The sequence below is a fragment of the Manis pentadactyla genome, chromosome 12 (assembly GCF_030020395.1).
Source record: "Manis pentadactyla isolate mManPen7 chromosome 12, mManPen7.hap1, whole genome shotgun sequence".
Taxonomy (NCBI): domain Eukaryota; kingdom Metazoa; phylum Chordata; class Mammalia; order Pholidota; family Manidae; genus Manis; species Manis pentadactyla.
This window is the reverse complement of record NC_080030.1, coordinates 70391092-70414800: the sequence shown is the minus strand read 5'-3', so window position 1 is coordinate 70414800 and position 23709 is coordinate 70391092. Positions and strand designations below refer to the sequence as shown.

Here is a 23709-nt window from a genome sequence, read left to right as displayed (position 1 = left end):
CGCAGGTTTTATTGTCCGTTTCCCTAGTTTCCAGCACTCCACATGCACTGTGTCTGTGCTCTGGTGTGGATGGCTAGGGCTGGGTGTCTAGCAGTCCTGGGCTCCCTCTCCCTCCAGCTCCGACTCCTCTCCTCCTGCCAGGAGCTGGGGTGAGGGGCGCTCAGGTCCCGCCGGGCTGTGGCTTATATCTTACCCCCTTCGCAAGGCACTGGGTTCTCACAGGTGTAGATGCAGCCTGGCTGTTGTCCTGTATCTTCTAGTCTCTCTTTTAGGCATAGTTGTATTTGTTGTATTTTCAAAAATATATATGGTTTTGGGAGGAGATTTCCGCTGCTCTACTCATGCTGCCATCTTGGCTGCTTCCAGAACCTGGTCTTTAATAACCAATTAACTCCATGTGCTATTATGCCCCTATTGTTTTTCTCAGAGGGTAGGGGGTAAAATGTGTTAAACGCACAAAACATGTTTATTACCAGACCTTATTTCCAGTAACAGTAGTTTCTAGGTCAGAATACTACCTATAAATACAAAGTCTGAAGATAGGGAAGGTCATATAGGTGATCTATATGAGACAAATAAAAAACTGATGGCCCTCACAACAAACTCCATGCTTCCTCAAAGCAAAGCATCTTCCCATTCCCTGAAGACCCGGCAGTGTATGCTATGATCGTCAAGCTGACAGAGAAAGCCTTGGAACCTGGACAGGAAAACCAGACCTTGAGATATCATGTCACACAATAGAGAATGACTCAGTGTAACATGGCACAGTGGTGTGAACTCTCCCCATCTCACTGTTCTAACACCCGACTCCCACCCCAAACACATACACAATTCTAGACAGGCACAGGGTTATTTCAAGGTATAGATATAGAACACACAAATGAAGACAATGCATGATATTTAATGGATTTATTAGCCAAATGATTAATTTCCTGATTAATTTGGAAAGAATGTTGCTAAAATAAATAATTAAGAAGAAACATGTATTAATCCTGCAAAACCAGCCTGTACATCCTCTCGGCATTTCCCAAACAGAAAAGCTGCTTTATTTGTACCTATGTGTCAAGGTGTATTGAAATGTCTAAAGACACATTCTAGCTTTGCCATTTATGTACCATATGATGTTGGGCAAATTAATTTCTCTGTGACTCAAGTTCCTTATTAGTAAACTGGAGATAATAACACTGCTGACCTTATTGGGTTGTTGTGGGATTAAGTGTGGAATTATGTGTAAAGAACCTAGAACAAAGACTCATTTATTTTATGATGATAAAATAGGTATCATCATCATCACCACCATCACAAAGAGGTGCATATACAATGAACTACTTATGGGGAAGAAGGATTTAAAAAGGAAGCTTAAGGTAAAATTGCTTATTAACAAAATGCTCAAGCTATAGTGAAAATCCAAAGTACTCCCTGGGAGAATATCTGTATCTGTTTAGCCTAAGTTTGTCTTGGAGCAACACATCTATAGACTTGGTATAGGTTCTCCACCCAGATGGCCTGTGAAGGCTGGGCTGATCTGGGCCGATGGAGCAGCTTCTGCCTTACAGCTGTGGGCTGGGCGGCCTCAGCTGCTCCGGGTCTTGCTTACACTGGCTGCAACAGGAGTTCTCATTAGCCCAAGTGTGCTAGCTCTGCAATCTCTCTGACCAGCAGCCTAACTGAAGTACTCTGAGGAATTGGATTCTTTGGAAATGAAAGGCTCTGATGACAATTTTAAAGATAATGGGATGCTCTCAGTATCTATAGCGAGACAGTATCACTGATGCAACATCACCATGAAATAGCAAAAACCTCACACCATATGAGGCTTGGATGACTCAGCTGGGGTCATGCAGTCTCCTGACTGAGGCCCATCTAAGGCCATGGAACACTGAAAGACTAATTGCTTCCAACACACAGACAGATGCCAAGACTCCTGATGGTGTCAGTACCAACATCATACAAGTAATTATCCATCCAGTGTCTATTGTTAGACCACGGTCTCAAACACTCCAACTTAAAATATGTTGTTGAAAATGAAGAGCTTTACCTTTTTATATTCAGCAATGCCCAAGGTATTCCAGAGGGAGTATGAAATGCAGGTAGCAATTTTACCCCAAGTTCCACTGCTTTCTTTCGAAATATCTGAAAAGTTAAACAGTTAAGTAAGCTACTGTTGTAAGCAAAACAAAAAGTACTATACCACTATCTCACATTCAGCACTTTTGTACTTTAAAATTTTCTTTATATGGGAATAGAAAAGTTTCTCAATTTAATAGAATTACCCAGTAAAGTAAGAATGTCCCAGGGGCTAATGTGCTGTGGGGAATTTATTACCAATCTTGGTTGCACATTAGAATCATGTGGGGAGATTTGCTTAATACTGATGTATCAGACATACTCCTAGGATTCTAATTTCTATGGTTTGGGGAACATATTTTTTAAAGCACCATAGGTGATATCGGGTAGTTCTAATGTGCAAGCTGGGGGGAGAACCACTGCTGTAAGATAAGTCCTGGACTGGACATCAGGAGATCTGGCTCTATTCCAGTTTCACTTATTTGGTAGGGTACAGAGAAAAAAGTTTTAAAAAGATATATTATTACAAGTAATCAATGTCTTTTCAGTCCTTTGCAGTTTTAACTTCCTCTGATGTTAAATGTAGAAGAGATGTAAGATACAAAGTTAAATTAGGTAGAGATTCTGCCCAGAATTTAGTAAGGGAGGTAATACATGTACATAAATCTCTAGAATATAGATAAAATGAGAGCTGGAGATAAAAGTATCTAGGAGTGTAGCTGAGTTCAGTAAGGTTGCATGGAGGAGAAGGCATCTAGAAGGGAACAGTATACAACATGTAATACGGGCTAATAACACTCGAGACTGGAGTGAGGAGTGTGGAGTGGAGGGGGCTCACTGAAACCACGAGGGTGAACACAGACGGAGGCAGGTGGGGGCCTGCCAAAGAAATGGAGTAAGTCGGCTTGCCAGAGCAAAACAGGGGGGATACTGGCAAATAAGAATGGACATACATAGCATGGATCCAAACCATGGAGGGTTGTAAATATAAGACAAAGCATTTCATTCTTTTAAAATGGGAAAATACTGAAACTTTTTAAGCTGTCATTCCACTTGCGCAGATTGTACTTTAGATGACATCCATTCATAGTTTTAGGTCCAAAGAGTTCAGTTGCACACTGAAGGAAGGACTGCTACAGCTGTGGCATTAAGCCAGTGCCTCATCCCTTTTCCTTGCCATACTGTATGACTGAGTGTGGTGGGCTGGGAACTTAACTGTATCCTTCTACCTCTTCCTCAAACAAGGGAGATGTGAGAAAGGCTAGGGGAGCCCTGAAAACCATGGAGAATGGAAGCAAAGTCCTCTCCCAGGTCATGGGGAAGCATTTATTAAAGTCATTGTCCAAGAAGTCCTGTGTTCCTTCCCCAGAGTCCTGTGTCCCATAACTCCTGCTCTGAGATATGAGCCTACCCATAGAGAGAAAACTAAGGCATTTTGGCTCCCAGACTGAAGATGATCCAATTACCAATATTGACGCTATTTCTGAAACTCTACTCCTTTGGAATCTCTCTCTCATTTAGTAATGGATGTTAAGAAAGTAAGGTTTTAATGTAAAAATCTAGTTGACAGTCAATTTAGATAAAGTAATGTTCCTGGTACATAAATAAGGTTACAGACATCTGTAGAGCTAAAAAATCGCTACCATTTTTTTCATAAATTATTATTTTAGCTCTCTTTTAAAGTGGACAATTTCCTGTTTCAATTGCTAACAGTGTAAAGAAGGAGAGGAGAAAAAAAAATAGACCAAAAAGTATATTCTTCCTTCTCTTTTTCTCTGCCTTACCCTACAGAATTCCAACTTCTCTTCTGCTACATAGAATCCATTCATTGCCCAGCCATCTGTTGACTTTCTAGTATCTACCCAACTTTTAACTGTTAACTAATTAACTCCTTTTCAAGACACGTGAGATGAAGTTAAAGTAAGTAATTTAAACACCACTGTAGATATTAAAACCATATGGCATGGGAGTTGAGGGCACAGGCTTTGAGAACACAATGCCCGTATTTGAATTGCCACTTCTTCAAACTGGGGAATCTTGAGCATCTCCCTGTGCCTAATCTTCCTCATGTATAAAATGGAGAAACACAGATAGTGTGCTATTTTAAAGGTTATGGAAAGAAATGAATGCATCACTGTATTAAAGACCTTAGGACACATAGTAATCACTTTAAAAGTTAGCTGTTGCTTTTACAGTGCTAACGATGACAGTACTTCCCAAAGAACGAGCCCCATTTACCTGAAATTCTTTCTTGTCTTTCTTTTATCCAACTGCTGCTTTTGTATTGTCTCCTCAGGCTCCCTACCTGCTTCCCCAAGCTCTTCACCCACCTCTCTCTTTCTCTCTGTTGTGTCCCCTCCCCAAATACATACTCTTAATCATAAGCATTCATTCTCAAGAGCTAAGCCCTCAGTTCCTATCACCTCCTTGCATTCCCAAATTCAACTTTCTATTTTAACTCCAGTTCTGTATTTCTACCTGTGTGCTCACCTGACAACCTGCGTGTCTTGTCTTCTGAAACCTAACATGTCCAATATGAAATAATCATTTAACATCCCATGCAAATTTCTCTAGGTGCATCATTGAACTGTTCAATCAGTCCCAGGGGATAAGAGAGAGTAGCATTTTGAATTTTGACCTACAGCTGTTCAGTCATCAAGCATCAATGTTAATTTCCCTGAAATGTCTCATATCATTCCCTTTCCATGATATGAGCATAGTCCATATTTTCATCATCAAGCAGGTCTGTCTACCTAGTCTCCCATTCTTGAATCTCCCTCCTGTCTTTATTAATCTGCATCTATATCATCCAGGTTCTCTTTTTGTTGTACAACTTTCTTGTCAAAGAAATGATAATGATTCCATCTGTTTTCTAAAACATTAGGCTGAAGCTGCTCTGCTGACTTCTTGGTGACCTCTGTGACTCAGACCATCTATTATCTTCTGTTATTTCGAAGATCACTTTGGCTCCAGCTTGAGTCTCCATGGTCTCAAGCACTCATTCAAATTCAGTCCACTTTAGTTATCTTTTTTTCTTAAATGTTTTCCCCCAGCTTTACTGAGATATAATTGATGTACAACATATGTACAACATGGTAATTTGATATATATATATGTATCATGAAATGACTACTACAATACAATCAGGTAACATCTCCATCTTTTTGCATATTTAATTTTTTTCTGACCACCTTAGCATGTTTATTTACAGTTCTCTAAACCTGAAACAACCTTTTCTGCCTCCTGTGGAGCAATCCATATTTACCCATTCTTAAAGGCCCAGGCCAAGTCCCAACTCCAGGCCAAGAACTTTGCCTTCTGTGTACTTCTACATTGACAACTGACCTCACGCAATGCAGCATTTGATTACAGAAAGCAAACTACGGAGCTCTAAATGTTTTCTTATGTTACTCTCTTGTATCTCCAAGTAATTTTCTTTACTTTCTGAAAGTGGAGAAAAAGACCTCCATTTCTCCTTTATTATTTAGTATACATATCCAACCCAAATTAAGTCATTTTGTATTTAAATGCATCACCACAGTATTCCTATGAGTACTGAGTTCGTAGGAAAATATTTACATTCTTGGTTAACAGGTAACAGCGGCCCTTCCCATCACAAGGGTTTTGCCTCTGTGGTTCCCTCTGGCTGCAATCTTCTCTTTTCTCTAGCTCTTTGTATGCCTGATCCATTCTTAATTTCAGGGATCGGCCTACATGCCCTCTTTTAAGAGAGGTCTTTCTTAACAACTCCACATAAAGTTAGTCATTCTCATTTATTGTTTATCACATCATCTTGTGTATTTCTATCTCACAATCACATCCTAATTATCTTATTTGCTTCCTTGTTTCTTGTTTGACAATCCCACTAGATGTAAGCTTCATGGATTTTGTCTTAAAAGTTGCTGAGTATATACATACACACACACACACACACCTAGTATCCAGAAAAATCAATGTTCATTTAACAAATGAATGAATCAATCAAATATAAATATACTTGGGGCACTGTGATGAGACTGATATTCTAGTGTTTGCTAAGTGCTCCATTCTATCCCATTAGCTTCTATTGTCTGTAAATAATAATGTCAAATATTCTGGAGTCTCAACCTTGGGCACAATTACAAAATAGTTCTGGATGAAAACATTAATTAACTTATTGATGCTTTAAATGAAACCATATGTGAGCCTGAATCAATTCCAATTCTCAATGTTTGATTTCTTACCTCCTGATAGATGAAGGGAGGATACTTGGAAGAGGAATCCAGATTCTCAGAGAACACATTTCTACCTAAAATGGTGAGTATGTAATAAAATTCCAAACTAGCTTATATTGTTAATATTGTTAAAAGAATGAAATGTCACAAATCATTCTAAAGGGCAATTAAGTTTTAAGTAGCATATCTTGGATAATATGCCGAAAGGCAAATAATCACAAAAAGCACACTAAGTGGTACTTCAGTGCTCTTCCGAATGGGGCATGCAGGATGGAGAGGTACTTACTGGATGCAGGGTCAGTGCTTGGGTTCTGGGATTGGCTCTACTATGGCTTCAGTGGGAGGCCTGGGTTCATCACTCAGCTTTTCTGGTTGGTAATTTCCCCCGTGAAATGGGAGAGCAAGGGCCGGTCATTTCTACTTTTGATGTATCACTGGGAAACAAGTCAGATGTCTCAAAGCTAGTGCTAAAATGCAACTGGCAAGAAAGCAAAACTATCATGATTTTTTATAAGGATAGGAAGTATTAATCTGCTGCCCAATTCTTAGTCAATCTTGGTTTCCAGGGTTTGTTGAAACTTATATTTGGCAGGGAGGATTTTATAAAATAAAGATAGCAAGATGAAAAATGACAGTTGGTAAAATATAATCCATACTGATACTAAAAGATATTTGCTTTTTGAAAAAAGACCATAAAAATTAAAAAGGGTTTTTAATGAAGCTTGCATCAATCAGTTGGAGATGAGAAGACATCTTATGAGCCAAAAGGGATCTTCAAAAAGATTCTGCATTATAGAGAACCTGATTACATTCATAACAAAAATAAAAACTAATATAATTTAGTGAAAGAAGGGTGGTAAAAATAATGTGAAATAGCTTCTAAAATAATCTTTCAAGCATGTAACTAACAAGTAGATTTAAACAAAAACTTTCATGGTCTAAAGTTAAGAATTTCAAAATAACCACACCAAAACTCTATCTTTTCATTACACTTAAGTAACATCATTACAGTCTTATTGCTGTTTTTGATCAATGTTAAAAATAACTTCAGATTTTAGAATATATCAAATAAACCATTTCTCTTCTGACTTTACTCTTACAGATAGGATTAGACAAGGCTGTACACAAGATGTATGTTTGCAGATCTCTGAAGAACTGCACAAGAATATTTACATGCCAGAGCAAAGAGTTAAGAAGGAAGAAATGAATAAGAACAGATGGCTCTGGAAGAACCAGTTTCAGTTCAGACACGCTTTAGTTTGAAATGCACAATCACCATCAAAGCCTTTCTTCAAATGCTCATGCTGAAAACTTCACTGTTCAGAGATCAAACACTAATTTTCCATTAGTATAAGCAGAGTTTACCTATTAGTCATTTTCGCTACATAAACCTTTCAGCACAAGATGCCATAGATATAATAAATATTTTTGGCTGAAAATAACTGAAATAACCCATATATCATTAGCTGGGTTGATTAACATACATAGTATGGGCCAAATTTAATCACTCAACCAACAAGTACTTATTGAGTGACTCTGGCTTTTCAATGTAGACTGGAAGGGATAGACAAAATAGTTAATCCAGCAGAAATTTAGAGTTGGGACACCGAAAGTCATTTAGTTCTATTTTGGTATACAGATGAGGAAACTGAGGTTCAGAGAGGGCTTATTTGCCTAATTAAATGCTCTCATATGGGATTGTTTAATGACAGCTACAGCCAAGTGAATGCCAGCTTCATGCCATCTCAGATACATGCAATTCGTTGGATCTAGAGGAACTCTCCCCTGTGGATCCCTTGTGCACACATCTTTCACTGCCTCCTTTTTATTTATCTGCACATTCTCTAATTAATCAAACCCTAAACTGAAGTTCTTCTAGATTAAAAGAATTTTTTGTTGTATTTGTCAAACTGCATTATGAACTTCACTTTTTAATTTATAAATTTAATTAGATGAATGCTTTTGCCAGTTGTTTTGTTTTCTTCCCTGTGATTCAGTACAATTCAATTTAAGCTTTTAGGCAATAAGATGAAGAGAGTGTTCCTCATTTTCCTGAAAAATTAAAGCACTAAGATCTCCCCAGTGTATTTATAACAAAAAGGGACATGCACGCTAATCAGCCCATAACCATGGATCATAACCAAGAAGAATCAATATAGCTAATACCTTAGACTTGAGACTGTATGAAAGCACAAAGTTTACATGAAAGAAAAACTTCTGATAAGCATAATTTAAACATCTAGTTGTAAAATGCTCTAATGGGCATCTTAGACTTAGCTAACTTTTTAAAGATATTCTCATGAAAAATAAACAGCTAGTGAAAAATTTTAAAACATTTACTTTTATACTATCCCCTGGTCAAAATTAATGAATGTTGATAAATGAATTAATAAAATTGCATTCTGACACTGGGTTTTCCTTGAAGGCTCCAATTGTATTCCCTCACTCTTGAGAGAGGGACATTTTATAAAGTTAGAAGAATAAAATGAAAAACTGGAAGAAATCCTGGGAGTATCTCCAGCTGCTGTCCAAGGTAGACATCAACGTAGACTGGTACTAACGTGGGCAGAAACCAACGCCACCTCCACCTGCTCCTGGAACTCGTCCTGCATTTTTCTAGACCATTAAGTTGGAATCAAGGTGCTCTGGTTCTAGATGCCCTTGAAGAGGCAACCAGAAGCCTGGGTTGTGGTGTAGGGTCTGCTACTCATCAGTTCTTTTGCCAGAATGAAGACAGGTCACTTCACTTGTCTAATTTTCTGGTAAATGAACTGAGGGCACTAGACAAGATACATTCTGAGGCACTTTCATTTTTTAAGACTTAAGAAGCATTCACTGTGTGTTTCCCAATGTGGGAAGGGCTATGGGAGAGATACATGGGAGAAAATAAGATCCTTGATCTCAAGGAACTTCAACTAGGAAGGCAAGTCAGCCATATAAAATTCTATAAACATAAAATATACATATAACAATATGAATCAACATATAAGTAGAGTATAAATTGAGTGCTTATAGGTTGTAATTATGGGAAGGAATAAAAAAGGGAGATTAAGTTAAGTCTTGGAGCAAGGTAAGGTTGGACAGGTGGCACTTAATGTGGGTGCAGGTCTGTGTTTATTTGGGGATGGGTATGTAGATGGCTGGGGACACTCTGGACTGACATGGTGGAGGACAGGAGATAAGCAGAAGGGGAGAGGAAGGAGCCTGACAGAGAGCAGAGTAGAGAGGTAGATTAATAGGATCTAGAAAATATTAAGAAAGAATAGATGAACTAAGACAAGCTAATGACTTTAAATATCAGGGAGAGACATTAAAGGGCTGGTTAAAAGAGCACATCAGTGGGTCAAGAAATCCCAGCACCTGACAGTCTTGGTGCCTCCCATTTACAACTAGAATAAGGATATCTGCATCAGCATCCTGGGAATGGGGCAAGGAGAAAGGCAGGAGCTCTCAATGGTTATGGAACTCTTCTGAGTCATAAGGGGCAAAGATACATAAGTGACAACACCAAGAAGCATTATATCAGCTGTCTGATAGAGGAAAGATCTTGAGAAAAAATTAGGGTCCTTTTAAAAAGAATTTCTCAAGAAAGAAGTATACCTTTGTTGTAGTGACAAATGGGGCAGAGATGAGGTTTGGAAAAATGAAATTGTACAATGACAGAGAGTTATACACCCCTCTTCTAACATACATTCAATATGGAGATTAAAAATGCACAGAACAGAGGAAGAAAACCAATGGTATATAGGTCTTATGCTTACAATTATTCTTAGGTGTACCACACATTCTGTTATCTTAGATGCCCTCCCAAGCCCAAGAATAATAAACAGCACATTGGCCAAGCCATTACACAGTGCTTAAAGATGGGGTGTTGAGCTGCTTACCTCAGTCTAAAAAATGGACATGTCACTAAAATGTTTTGAAAAATATGCAGGACGTTGTTAATAATATTTAATATTAAGTATGCCACATAGTTTCTAAGCACACATTTCCCATCAAAAGGAAAATATCACCTTTTTTAAAACAAATACCTGCTAAAGAGACAGGGTATTATGAAAACCCTATCTGGCTATGATTTCTAACAGAATTTGTGGGCCCCATCACCTAGAGGCTGCTAATGTGATATAACAGTGTTAAAATAGGGGCTGTTCTGTTTACTATTACTTTCGTAGGTAAACATCACAAATCATTTGAAGTATACAAAATCCAGGCTTGGAAACCTTTGTTTCATAGAAAGATAAGAGGAAAAAAAATGACAGCCTCATCTTTTCAAGTATTCCCTGATATTTTTGAGTTGTATGGCATTCCTATGCTAGAGAATTTTTCCAAATGCTGAATCTCACCTCTAACGAGCACTGAAATATTTATAGTTTAACCTTTTTATCTGTGTCAGTTTAAAAAACATGTTTATCTGTTCTTTTGATTTAGTGAAATGTACAGGGATCCTGTCTTGTTGACTCCGAGTCAGCATCACAGGCAGCCGCAGAGGTGGGGTGAGGAGAGCTAGTTTCCCACCATCAGCTGACTGGGCTGTGCCATCTTGAGCATTCACTTAACCCCCTTCGTGCCTCAGTTTCTAAATATGTGAATAGGGAATCCTCCCAAATCATAAGATGATTAAATGTGATTAAATGCACAAGTGCTTTTTAAAGAGCAATAACAGTTATCATTATCATTGTTCTTCACTATCAGATACTGGTTCCATCAGGATTAATTGAAGGATATTAGGCTTTCTGTTCACACACTAAATGGTCCAAAAACTGCTGAGCTTTTATGTCGGCTTTCTACAGTCCTACTGTTTCCTCCTGTTATTAGCTATCAGTTCATTACAATGAAGATTTCTCACTGTTGTAGTATATTTGCTCTCCTAAATTGCTGACTAGTGTTGTAAACAGTTGTCTGTACCAGGGCCAAAGGATAAGTCAAGTGTCTCTTCCGTGTCTTACAGTAAAGGGCATGAACTTCCAAAATGTGCCTGTTTTTGTAAGAGATGACTGGTTTTAAACTATTAACTCTGTAGGTATGAAAAAGCAAGGAATTGGTATATCATTTAGCAGTAATAGTTTGCAATTTGCAAAGTAAACTAAATACCTGTACCTGCACAGGTTTTGTTTTTTAAAAAAATGTAATGGATAATGTAAGCTACTCTTTTTCATTCTATCTAAACAAATGTAATCCCATTAAATTATTTGCATATTTAATCCCATTAAATTGCTGGGTTTTGATTTCTGCACAATCCTCCTTTATCACATATTATATACTGATACCTCTAAATAGCCTGTGGGGACAGAGTTCATATTTTAATGGCTGGATGAACATTTTAACTTGTCAAATGGTGCTGCTGCTGGACAGAAACTTTGGCAGCAGTGTTATTTTTGTCTTATGTCTGTTCCCCTGAGCAAGCTGACTAACCTCCCTTAGCCTCAGGTTCCCCATTTACAAAATAGAGAAATATACCTTTGCACCTTAGAACTCAGAGAAAGTCCTTTTCTTCCCCTCTTCTTTTTTCCCAACACCAAAATTAAATTTTTATTTTTTCTTATTATACATTGAATATATTCTCATTATTGAAGGAATCATAAAATTAGGCAAAAAATACAGAATCCCATTAATCCTACCCACCCAGATCCAACTATTGTTAACATCTTAAGTGTCTCTCCTTCTAAATGGTATTGACTGGGTTTGTTTGTTTTTTTAATGGCATCATTACATATATACTATTTTGTAATATTTTAAATCTATCCCCAGTAACTTAATCTACATTGAAAACAACATTCTAAATCAGAGGTCAGCAAACATTTTCTGTAAAGGGTCAGATAGTTAAGTACTTTCGGTTTTGCCAGCCACATACTCTCTATATCTCACAGCTTTTTTTTGTTTTATAAACCTTTAAAATGTAAAAACCATCTGCTACTACAAAATTAGGCTTAGTCTGAATTTGGCCAGGGTGCTATAGTTTGCTGACCCTTGTTTAATATCAATGAGTACATTTCATGTAACACCTTTTTAAAAAAAAGCTAAATAGTATACCAGTGTATGGCTATGCCAGAACTTACTTAGCCAGCCCCCTATTATTTGACACTTAGATTTCCACTGTCTTGCTATTAGAAACAAAAGTGGAATGACATCCCCATACATATTTGTACACATGACTGTTTCCTCAGGTTACTGTTTGGAAGTGGAATTTCTGGTCAGAGGGCATTCACTCATTCGCTCGCTCGCTCACTCACTCACTCACTCACTCACTCACTCACTCACTATAGTTACAGGATCAAAACAACCACAGACAAAACATAATGAATGTGTCTGTAGTTTGCCAATCCCTAGATTATGTCAACTTTGTTGACAGCATCTGAAATATTTTTCATTTCAAGTAAGAGGTTTTAAAATATTCTCATATTTCTTTCCCATTTCATGACACTAGGTCTGCTTTTAATAGATCAGCATTATATTCTTTACCATAAAGAATTCAATGACACAATGACAATCATCATCAGAACATCAAAATGTTACAGAACTGAATATTTTTCTATTAGAAGAGCTTAAAAATATCAAAATGAAATAATCTGGGAGGCATTTCCTCTTTAAAATACACATAATAAGTAACAGGAAATGACTATCTTGTCCTTGATGGCCAAGATCAGCACTGTCTGGATGTTTTTTAAAGTTATCACACATTGACACCTCAATATAGTTTAAATTTTCTAAATTATAAACTTTCAAAAAGGAAACTCTTCTACAATTTTGACCTTTAAAAAATGTTAATTCATTTATTCAACAAATATTACTGACTGCCTATGTACTACATGTCAGGCACTCAGCATACATTAGCAAACAAGACAACTGTGGTCAATGACTCATAACAACACTCATTTTTGAAGTGGAAAAACACCCACAGAGTTGTATTAGATGACACGTGTGCAGGAAAGGATCAAATAATAACTTCCATTTCCTCTCCAAAAAGAAAATGAAGATGAATATAATATTGTTGTGAGTACTGTAGAAGGTAATCATATAAATCCTGGCCATCCTGACCACATTGTGAAAGTGGTAAAAGTATCAGAATTATAAAGACAACTGTATAAAACTGTAGAGAAGGTTATCACTTAGGTGTTTTTGAAAGATCTTAAACTCAGCTTTAGACAAAGCAGATTACTTCCAATATGATCTGCATGTCATATACATATCTTTTCTTCTGTGCATGTTCAACATCTTGGTCATTCTTTTGACAGGAAGCAGCCAAAGCTAAGAAATGAACCAGCTCTAATAGAAAGATTGGGATAGCAGTACTGTGTGTTTAAAAAAGTAAAACTCATGGACAACGAAGGACAAATACTGTAGAGTATCACTTATATGTGAAACCTGAAAAAATTGAATGCATAGAAATAGAGAGTGGAATGGTGGGTGCCAGAGGCTGTTGCAGGGTGGGGATTAGGAGATGTTGGTCAAACGATAGATACTTGCAATTATAAGATGAATAAATTCTGGAGATTTAGTGTACAGCATGGTGATTATAGTTCACAATACTGCATTATATACTTGGAAGTTGCTGAGAGTAGATCATAAATGTTCTCATCACAAAAAACAAATGGTAATTATGTGAAGTGATGGAGGGATTAGTTAACACTACTGTGGTAATCATTTTATAGTATGTAAATGTATCAAAACAACAAGCTGTACTTCCTAAGCTTATACTATGTTATAAGTCAACTATATCTCAACAAAGCTGTGGGGGTGGGGGGAAAGTAAGACTCAAAGTTCTGAGGTAAAGCACAGTAAGGAAGGGTGGACTGAAGCCCACAGTTCAGTCTGAGGATGAGGCAGCAGACCCACAGAATAGAGGTGCAAAAGAAATGGAGTCAAGCTCTTCTAATATTAAACAAAACAGCAATGCTCTGGATTAAAAACTGATATAAACACTGAAAATTTCATCTGTTAACAAAATAGAGTAAGAGTGGGCTACTGTTATTTTGGCCCTAATTTTAGTCACTACACACAAGTATTGGTGAAGATAAATGACTGAAAACCATGGAGAAAGCAACTATTTTTTTTTTTAGGGGTTGTGATAGGAAAACAAAAATTCTGGCAAATTCCAACATGGATCTTGGTCTCTGAAGAAATAAAATTTCAAAAAGATTCTTAAAAAATCTCATTATGCATTAATGGTAGAAATTTATATCACATATCCTTCAGGAAGCATGACAGGGCCCTTCTATTTGCTTGATTTAACTGGAGTTTTCCTTAACATAAATGAAAGCTCAAATAATTTACACTCCATTTGATACAATGTCAGATTTTAGGAAAGGAGCTTTACTATGATTCCCAATAGAGAAAATGTGTCCCTCAATTCTTAATGTAGTAAATTAGGACATAGTTTCCTAAATAATGGTGACAGCCAAATCTGGACGTCTATTTTCTTAGTTCATTATTAAGGAAACAAATCCTGTTAATTCCAAAAGGAGGGTTTCCTGGTATTAGGTCAGCGGTTCTCAGAGTGCAGTTCTTAGACTTGCAGCATCAACCCGGAACCTGTAAGAAATGCAAATTACCAGTCCCCCCAGCCAGAATCAGAAGCCCTGAGAATAGGGCCCATAAATCTGTGTTTTAATAAGCCTCCCTGGGAATTCTGATATTTGAGAAGCACTGAACTAGCTGGTCGACTCAGGTAATTCAGTAAGAATGGGAAATAAATTGATTGGAAACAATACTTTAATCTAAACATTTATATAATACTATAAGTGGTATACTGTTTCTGCAGTGAACCAAGCAAAAATCTTTAGTGATCTTTAAGTTTAGCAAATAGCACAAGCAGTGTTAAGCAATGCGATGCTGAATTTGCAGTTTAACGGCCAACCCTCGATTTGCCATTCGCCTAATACTGAAGAGCAAATGGGACAGCCAATTCCTAAATGAATGGCAGTCCTCACTGCCTAATTTCAGTCTTATGTGTTTGTCACTGTGGTTTAGGAGCTTATTTTACTGTTCAGTCATGTCTCTAAGTCACTTAATAGCATTAGAATGGAAAGATATGGTCAAATTTATGAGGCCAAAAACGAACCTCCTGTGAGTACTTCATACCACATCGAGAATCTAATTATTGGTTCACAACACAGCATTTATTAGTTTTTCCTCTCTACACAGACTCTGTTGCAAATCAGCACACAATATTATTCAGTTTTAAAGAGCCATTTATATGTAAAGTAGCTCTTGTATCTATTTGTGGTAGTTCATAGGTAAAATAATCCTGTTTTAGCACAGGACTGGTTATACAAGGTTAAAAACATTTAAAAAAATTATTTTTCAACAGTGAGAGCTATGCCAATCCTGCTGATCTAGAATGATGTGATTGAGAAATATTTCTAAAATGAGGCATAGCTTATATTAATAATGTGAAAATTTATGTACACCTTCTTTAGATATATTTTGGGCTTCTTTTCATTAAAGTTCTTAATAAGGAAATCAACAAGAAAGAAACTGAAACTAATGTATATATGTAAATATGCCTTGATGTCTATACCCCTCAGGAAACTTACAAACTTTAAATACATAAACATTTTTTAAAGTTTCCTAAGGCCTTTCCATGCTCTTTTCACACAGGTTAAATTTCATTTGATTGATTAACATCCAGAAATGGGGGGGAAAATCAACATATTGGTTTTGTGCTGGTTGAGTTAACTTTTACATTTGAATAATTATAAAGTTTTTCACTAAAGATGCAAATATGTTTAAATGAAGTAATCACACAATTAATTATAGCATGAACCCACATATTTCTGTAAAGTGGGCTGCAAAGTAAACGTTCTGCGGCAACTCCTCTTTCCCCATGAGTTTTCTTTCTTTCCCCTCCTTCTTTCTCTTTTCTGTTTTGCCTAAGCATCTTCCTCTTTCACAGTGCTTGCAGTATCACACACACTTACTTCAACTTTGAACTGATAAAATTTCAAGATATGAATAATATAGATTTTACTCGATGTTACATCTAACATACTAACTATATCTGAAAGTGAATATTGGGACATAAACTACAAAATCTGAAAATGCTTTGTTTATATTACTGTCCATAGTAATTATTTAAATAGGATGACAACCGCTGCAAAAACACAGTCATGTAGTGAGAACACCCACGTCCAGGGATGCCAGGAATGAGGATGTGTAAGTAGGCTTTAAGCCATATAACTTCCCCAAAACTGAACTGCATAAATGATCCTGACCAAGTGATAATAGCTGATGCTTACATAGCACTCAAAATAGTCCAGTGACTACCACATATCTACATATACTAAGTCACTTAATCCTTCCAACAAACTTCTGACGTGGGAAAGGTTATCATCTCTGATTATGTTCACACAAAGCTGGGAAGAGGCAGAGCTGGGATTTGAATGCCACAGTCTGGTGCCAGATTCCATGATCTTTACCACTAGTGATTCCATGCTGCATTAACCAAGTTTTGTAACAGCTCTGAACAAAAATAACATTTGTTTGTAAAATGAGAATGAATTAATGAAAGGACTGCTTAGTGTTCTCTACACAGTATGTTACATCACAGTACATATTACTAAATACATAGTAGCTTATGACTTGAAAATTTGCTACCATACCTAAAAATGGTAAATAAAGTTTTTTTTCAAGTTATTTGGGTAATCTGTTTCTTAAAGTAAAAGGATGAAGGCTGTATATCAAAATACCTGTTTATTTATATATACTCTGTATTTGAATTATGCTTGTTTTGTGTCCAAAATATAATCTGCACGTACGAATATAATTTGTACATATCAAGCTAAGTCAAATACATTAACTATTCTTTAAGAAAGAGAGAGAGAGAGAGAGAGATCCAAGATAGATCCCAAGATCCAAAGTTGATTCTACCAAGCTTGACTATCCTTCTGGGTAATCTTTTTAGTTATTCATTTATTTAAAAACTTTAAAAAATTTTAAAGACAAATAGAGACACAGGCCTTCTCACCTACAGGATACACACAGACAAAATGTATAGCCTAATATAATATCTTAAAGACATACATCCTAGTAATTACTTTCCAGGTCAAGAAACCGGATTTTGCCAGCCCCACTAGAAGCCCTCTCTGTACACTATCCCAATCATAGCTCCTCTCTCTCCCTAAAAGTAACCACATCCTCATACATATTTTCTTGTATTTCTTTATCAACCAACTGTTCATCCTTAGGCACTATAGTCTTGCCCACTTAAAAAAAAAAAGTGAACTACAACTTTAGAGCCTCTTTTGAAATGGTTCTCCCTTCTCCCCTTTCTTTTCCTTCTTTGAGTAATTTGAGCTATAGGAGCCACATTCTGCACATGTGTAGTGCAGTTCAACACCTTCTCTCTGTATTTTTGACAAACTGGAAGCTGGATCCAGAGACTTGACCCCTTTGATGAGACTATAGTTGCTAGGTCCTCTTATCAGAAAGCATGTATGTAGTTTGCTCTCCTTTTGAGAAGGGAGCAGCTGTTAATGATCATGGCCTAGACTCATAATTCACTAGGGTTATAAAATGGGTGATTTTCTACCTTGATCATTTCACTTTCATTTATTAACAGGAATAATTTTATTAAGAGACACTTACCTACTACTTGGTTACCAGTGATACAGGTCACATAAGAAAGGCAAGATAAATGCTGTGGTTCTTTTCCTTTATCAATTTTCAAGGTAATAAATTGTTTTCTTGTCATTTTTGAAGGTGACAAATTTTTTTTGCTTTTTAATATCATTATGAACTTACCAATTTAAATATACTTAATAGGTTTTAATCTGTTACATTTCCTATTCTTACTAAAACTCAAAATCCTCATCTTTTGCAGGTAGAAGCATCTCCTAAGTTGGCTCTTGCGTCCTTGGACATTACTGTAGTAGTCTTTGTTAGCTTCGTTACCTGGTTTGAAATGTTTCAGATTAATCCTGTACATTTTCTACTACAGCCATTTCTCCAACAACACTTTGTTAGTTAGAAATAGGAATTCAAGACCCAATATAAGGATGCTCAAGACTACTGAGTTCATTATTATTTTTAGGCCTTTTCAGGGGACACATACACATACACAGATATAGGTGCATGTTGGTATATTTTAAGATAAAATATCTCATAAGTTCATAGTAATATTTTCAATTAAAATTCAGAACTGCAGTGTTTTTCTTTTTAAGAATATCATACAATTTATCCATTTAAAGTGTACATTCCAGTGGTTTTAAGATAGCCACAGTGAATTGATTCACCATAATAAATTTTAGAACTTTTTTATCACCCTCCCAAAAGAAACACCTTGTCCATTAGCAGTCACTCCTCACTTACTCCTGACTCCTTCAGTCCTAAGCAACCTCTAGTCTACTTTCTGTCTCTACAGATTTGCCTGTTTTGGACATTTCATAAAAATGGAATCATACAACATTTTGGTTCTCTGAAGTTTGTTTTTTAATAGAAAATCAGGAATAGATTCATCAGGAAGGGTTACTGGAAACAGTATTTCTGAAGGTCTGGCATGTAATAGTTCACATGTATCCTTTATACCTAAAAGTCAGTTTTGCTGGATATAAAATCTTTGTTTCTCATTCTTAGTACAGCCACCAGAATTTCCTTTGTGTTTGTCATTAAAATGATAGATCTATAAATAATAGAAAGCATTCTGCATTCCCATTTTGGTTAAGGAAGGAGTTAAGACCACAACTATTCCATAAGTAAAGAATCAGTGCATGTTACCTATTGTTTCGTATCTATAGCAGATTACTGTTTCCTTTCTACTTTATAGCATCTCCCTTCCATTATCAATGAGCCAACTTCTCTTTCACAGAACACAAGATTTTTCCAGGGCATAAAGATTTTCAACTTTCCTACTTCTTTTTCATTCCCAGGTATTTATATATCTGAACTACATAAGCACTGTATAACAAGAAACATAAATCTACACTTTACCAGAAGGAGTCATTGCTTTTACACTCAAAATAGAGTTAAGAAGATTTGAGTTGTGGGGAGGAAACTTCTCCTATTACACTTCTCCTCTGATTTATAATATTCTATAAACTTGAAAATTTGTGTATCATAGTCCTAGAACACTGGACTTACAAGATGCTTATAAAACATTTATTCCACATTTCATTATTTATAATCAATGAAAAAGATCTGATAGTGGTGAAAGGGCTTGCTCAAAGTAATGCAGTGAGTTAACATTCAAAAAAGGTCTCCGAAATAAGGATTCCAGATTCTAAAACCAATGTTCTTTCCACTTCATAAGAGCTACTTCTTAAGTTCATTAGGTTGATGTCTCCAATATAATGAATGTTGTGTGAGTTTACTTATAGGCTCAAAATTTGCAACTTTCTTTTGAAATTCCATTTTAAGTGGTGAGAGCTTCAGGTCATTACACAAAAGTCTACTCCAGTTATAGGATCTCAGACAAGCAGCTAATATTCCGTAACTGGAAGGAAAGGCAGGGTTTTAGGGTGATAAGAGAGTGAAGTGAAAGAAGATACTGTTGGCTCTTTATCATATATCTATAGATTCCCCTAAACAATAAAAAATAATTTCTAATACCTGTCCACCTCTAATCAAGTTCTATCTATTCATGTACTCATATAGTCATATTTTCTTTTGCTTTTAAAAAGTAAAACAGAATAGCACAAGTTAAAAACATACAGTTTCTAATTAACTTGGGTTTCCATCCAAAAGCAAATCTAGATTTTGATTTGAGAAGCCACATGAGTGCCTGGTAGACTGGATGCTCCCCTTGTTATAGTCGTCTCCTTTATCTCTCAGACAAGGTTTTCTTTTTTCCCTGGCTCATTACTGAACAGCTTTTCTCTTACTCTCTTCTTCCTCAAACAAACATGCTTTTGAAGTTTCTTAAGGGATATTTACTGCTGTAACAACAGGAAAAAGGCCCTTCTCTGCTATGTCTTCCTTAATAACTTCTTTCAATTAGATCCTGTAGAGAAAGACAAAGTCACAGATTGTGCCAAGTGTCTGCATTCCCAGATTTCCTTCTACATTAGTAATCAACATAAATTTCATTATTGAGTCTATACACTTATGTAAATAATACCATTTCTTTGCCTTTTAAATGGTTGATTGAAAATGCAGAGATTTCTAATGTACATTTTTTTTTACAATACAAAATAGTCTATATACTATTTTGTGTCATACTTTAGGATGCGTATATGTGTGTGTGTATGTGTGTGTGTGTGCAGGTACATGTGTGTAAAAAAATGTTACACAATAATTAGCCTTATCTTTTTAAACTGCTCTTGATAACACAAAGACTAAGTAGTTGTATCTGAGACAGTGCAAAGATCTATGACAAAGCTGTTTCCTTGTGCTTTGTATTACTTCCATTTCCATGTGAACTGAGGATACTATTTACATCTAATAGATGTTGTAAATAAGCCACCATCTGAAATGGAAATCTATAAATTGACTATAAAGAAAGAAATTCAATTATCACTGAGTAAAGTCATTTTCTTCATGAAACAGATGTCAGAAAGGGAAAAAGGTGACTTTCAAGACTTTAAATGCTGAATTCTTGTAAGAAAAGTTTAAAAAACTTAAATCTTAAGAAAGGTTAAAACAACTGAATACTGAGTATGTCTAGGGACAATTTGATAATGATTTTTTTCCAAGTCAACTGAAATTTTCCTTTACTGTTTTTCTGATCAAAAAATTATTACTAATTCACTATGGAAAAATCTGTTAAGCATAGAAAAACAAAAAGGCAGGGGAAAAGATCATATACCAAGCAGAAGAAAGTATTATTTATGTTTAGGAATAGTTTCTTATATAATTATTCTCTATGTTTTCTATAGAGAATAATTCATAAATGAAATTTTATATTTTGCTCTATTTATTGCATCAGTACTTGCCGATGCCATTAAATAAGTGAAGAGGCGTGAATGTTAATGGTTACACAAATATGCCATTATGTGGGCATTCCATGATCTGCTCCACCATTCTCTTACTATTGAATATTTGAGATGTCTCTTCTTATTTACTAAGTATATACCATATATCCATTAACTGCTTTAGGCATAATATGGGTACATGTTGGACTATTTCCTTTGGATAGATTCCTCAATGTAGAATAACTGGAGCTAAATAAATACCTTTATTAAAGATCTTCTTATATATGTAATACTTAATAGCTTAATAGCTTTTCAGAGCAGGTGCATCAAATTACATTTCCTTCAGCAATGTCTAAGCAAATTTTTGTCCTACTCTCTTCAAACTGGGTATTAACATGGTTTTTAGTCTTTGCTAATTTGGTAGAAAAAACAGGGAGGATAGGACAGGAGTCAAGGTGTTGGATCTTCAAATGTTTATGAAGAGAGTATATTCTGCATCTGTGTGTTCAAGAGGGAAAGCACTGAATGGATAAGTCAAACTAGTGGCAAGTACAACAGCAGCAGTGGTGAAATGAGATTGGCAATACTTGAAAGCATGGAAACTGCCCACATATCTGAGTACTGATTAAACTCCATTATTTGAGGTGGCATCTAGAAATTCTACAATGGGATGAACCCCTAGAAAAACTCCTCATGGAATGCAAGGTCACTGGATCTAATCTTAGTTTAACCTTAGGTTTTTGACCCTAGCTTGTCTTTTGACAACAGTTAACATAACTGAAGAAAACACTATAACACGTTGGCTCACTGCAAATCGTCAACAATCAGATATTGTAATATATATATTTTGCAGTTACTTTTATGATATGTGACAATAAATCTGAGCTTACCTTCTCTTTGTCTAAGTGAACATAATATAAAAAGCAAATAGGCAACAGGATTGAAAATTTTTATTCACAGTCAGGAGAAATTTATTAAAGTGCTGTCAACATATGGTAGATTTACAAGCTATTTCTAAATCCTTTTGGGAATTCTCTAATTACATAAAAGCATTACAATTGTATTGGTAAATCTTTACTATTCAGGTCTGTTAATAAAGCCAACTTCTTCAGTTTCATTTGAAATGACAAAGTACTACCTTTTTCCATCAGATTTCTTTATCAGCGAATATGATTCAAAAAATAATACCATTCTTTTTCTAAATTACATATATCTACATCATTTAGTGCTCTCAATTACTACTGTCCTCACCATTCTTACTTATAAAGAAAAAGGAGTATGTACATTTTAGTCATTATAGCATCACACCAACAAATAGATATAAATTTTATCAACATTTTTTACCTGACACAAATTTAGACTAAAAAGAGAAAATAATGCTAAAAGCACATGGATGTTTTACAAATATTGCAAGGATTTTGCTACATGTGCTCACTGGACAATGAGAAGCATTTTATTTTGCTGAGGAAGAAGGTAAGGAAAAGAAAAATGAAAACATGGAGAAGGAAAATGAGAATGCTTGGAACTTAAAGAACTGTTTGGAAAAGTTCAAGGAGAACTATGTCTGTCTTGGAAAAATAAATTCATGCAATGAGAGTTTTAAACACAATTCGAATAAAAATTCAAAGTACTGTGGATGTACCACAGTTTTGTTTTATACCATAATTATTCTGTGTGGCTCAAGAAGGGTGAGATTCCATGGGTTATGGAGACTGCTGCACGCTCATTGTATGAGGTTAGATGTTGAACTAATGAGTAAGTAAACGAGAAACAGAGTGTGTGGTACTAACCCTGGTAACTTTGATTTTGTGAATAAGAAGTAGGCAGGCTCATGGAGCAGACAGAGCAGAGTCTGATCCCATTCTGTCACTTCTTACATGACTCAGGAATCTGGCTCACAGAGCTTCCATGTATCTGCAACATGGAGATTCTCCCACCTTCCATATACACCTGGCACACAATACACCCTCAAAACACAGTCTTATTACCGTCATTATCACCACCACTGTCCTCCTCCTCCTCTTGTTTGTCTCAAAGGAAAGACAGAGATCTACCATAAACTCAGCTCTGGGCTTCCTTTGTTTAGAATGTCATTTCCTCCAAATCTTCAATGATGTCCTTCAAATCCTGGCTTCAATTTGACCTACAATAGTCCTTTTTATCTTTCTACCCCTCTTTGTATTGCTACCTATCATACAATTTTCTTGTATTTTCTTCATAGCACTTATTGCTATCTGGAATTACCCTGTGAACTTATTTAGCATTTTATCTCACTCGCATGTACATTTATTTCATTCATAACAGCAGTGACTTGGTCTAAATTGTTCATGGCTGAATCCTCTAGAGCCCGGAACATGGTCTGGTACATAATAAATAGATATCAAAATAATTACTGATGGAACATAATATTTGCTGAATAAAAATGTGAATCATAAGAGGCTAAACATGTTAATAGCTGCAAACCTGACAAGATGAGAGAGCTTTAAGGTCTATTATAACTATTCTTCATAAATGTATTCATTAGATAGTCATAAAGATTAGACAGCAGAACTCAACATAGTCTTTACAGTTTTTATTTGAATTAA

The 23709-nt window shown here is 35.9% G+C and overlaps 1 protein-coding gene across 3 annotated transcripts in view; it reads right to left on the bottom strand.

Moving 5' to 3' along the window:
- The window catches only part of MAN1A1 (mannosidase alpha class 1A member 1), a 243382-nt gene that overhangs the window by 150629 nt on the left and 69044 nt on the right, over nt 1-23709 (bottom strand). For all 3 annotated transcript variants that reach the window (XM_057489310.1, XM_036925067.2, XM_036925066.2), the window contains exon 5: nt 2039-2133. In XM_057489310.1, coding sequence (XP_057345293.1) covers nt 2039-2133 — 95 coding nt within the window. The remainder of the gene's footprint in view (nt 1-2038; nt 2134-23709) is intronic.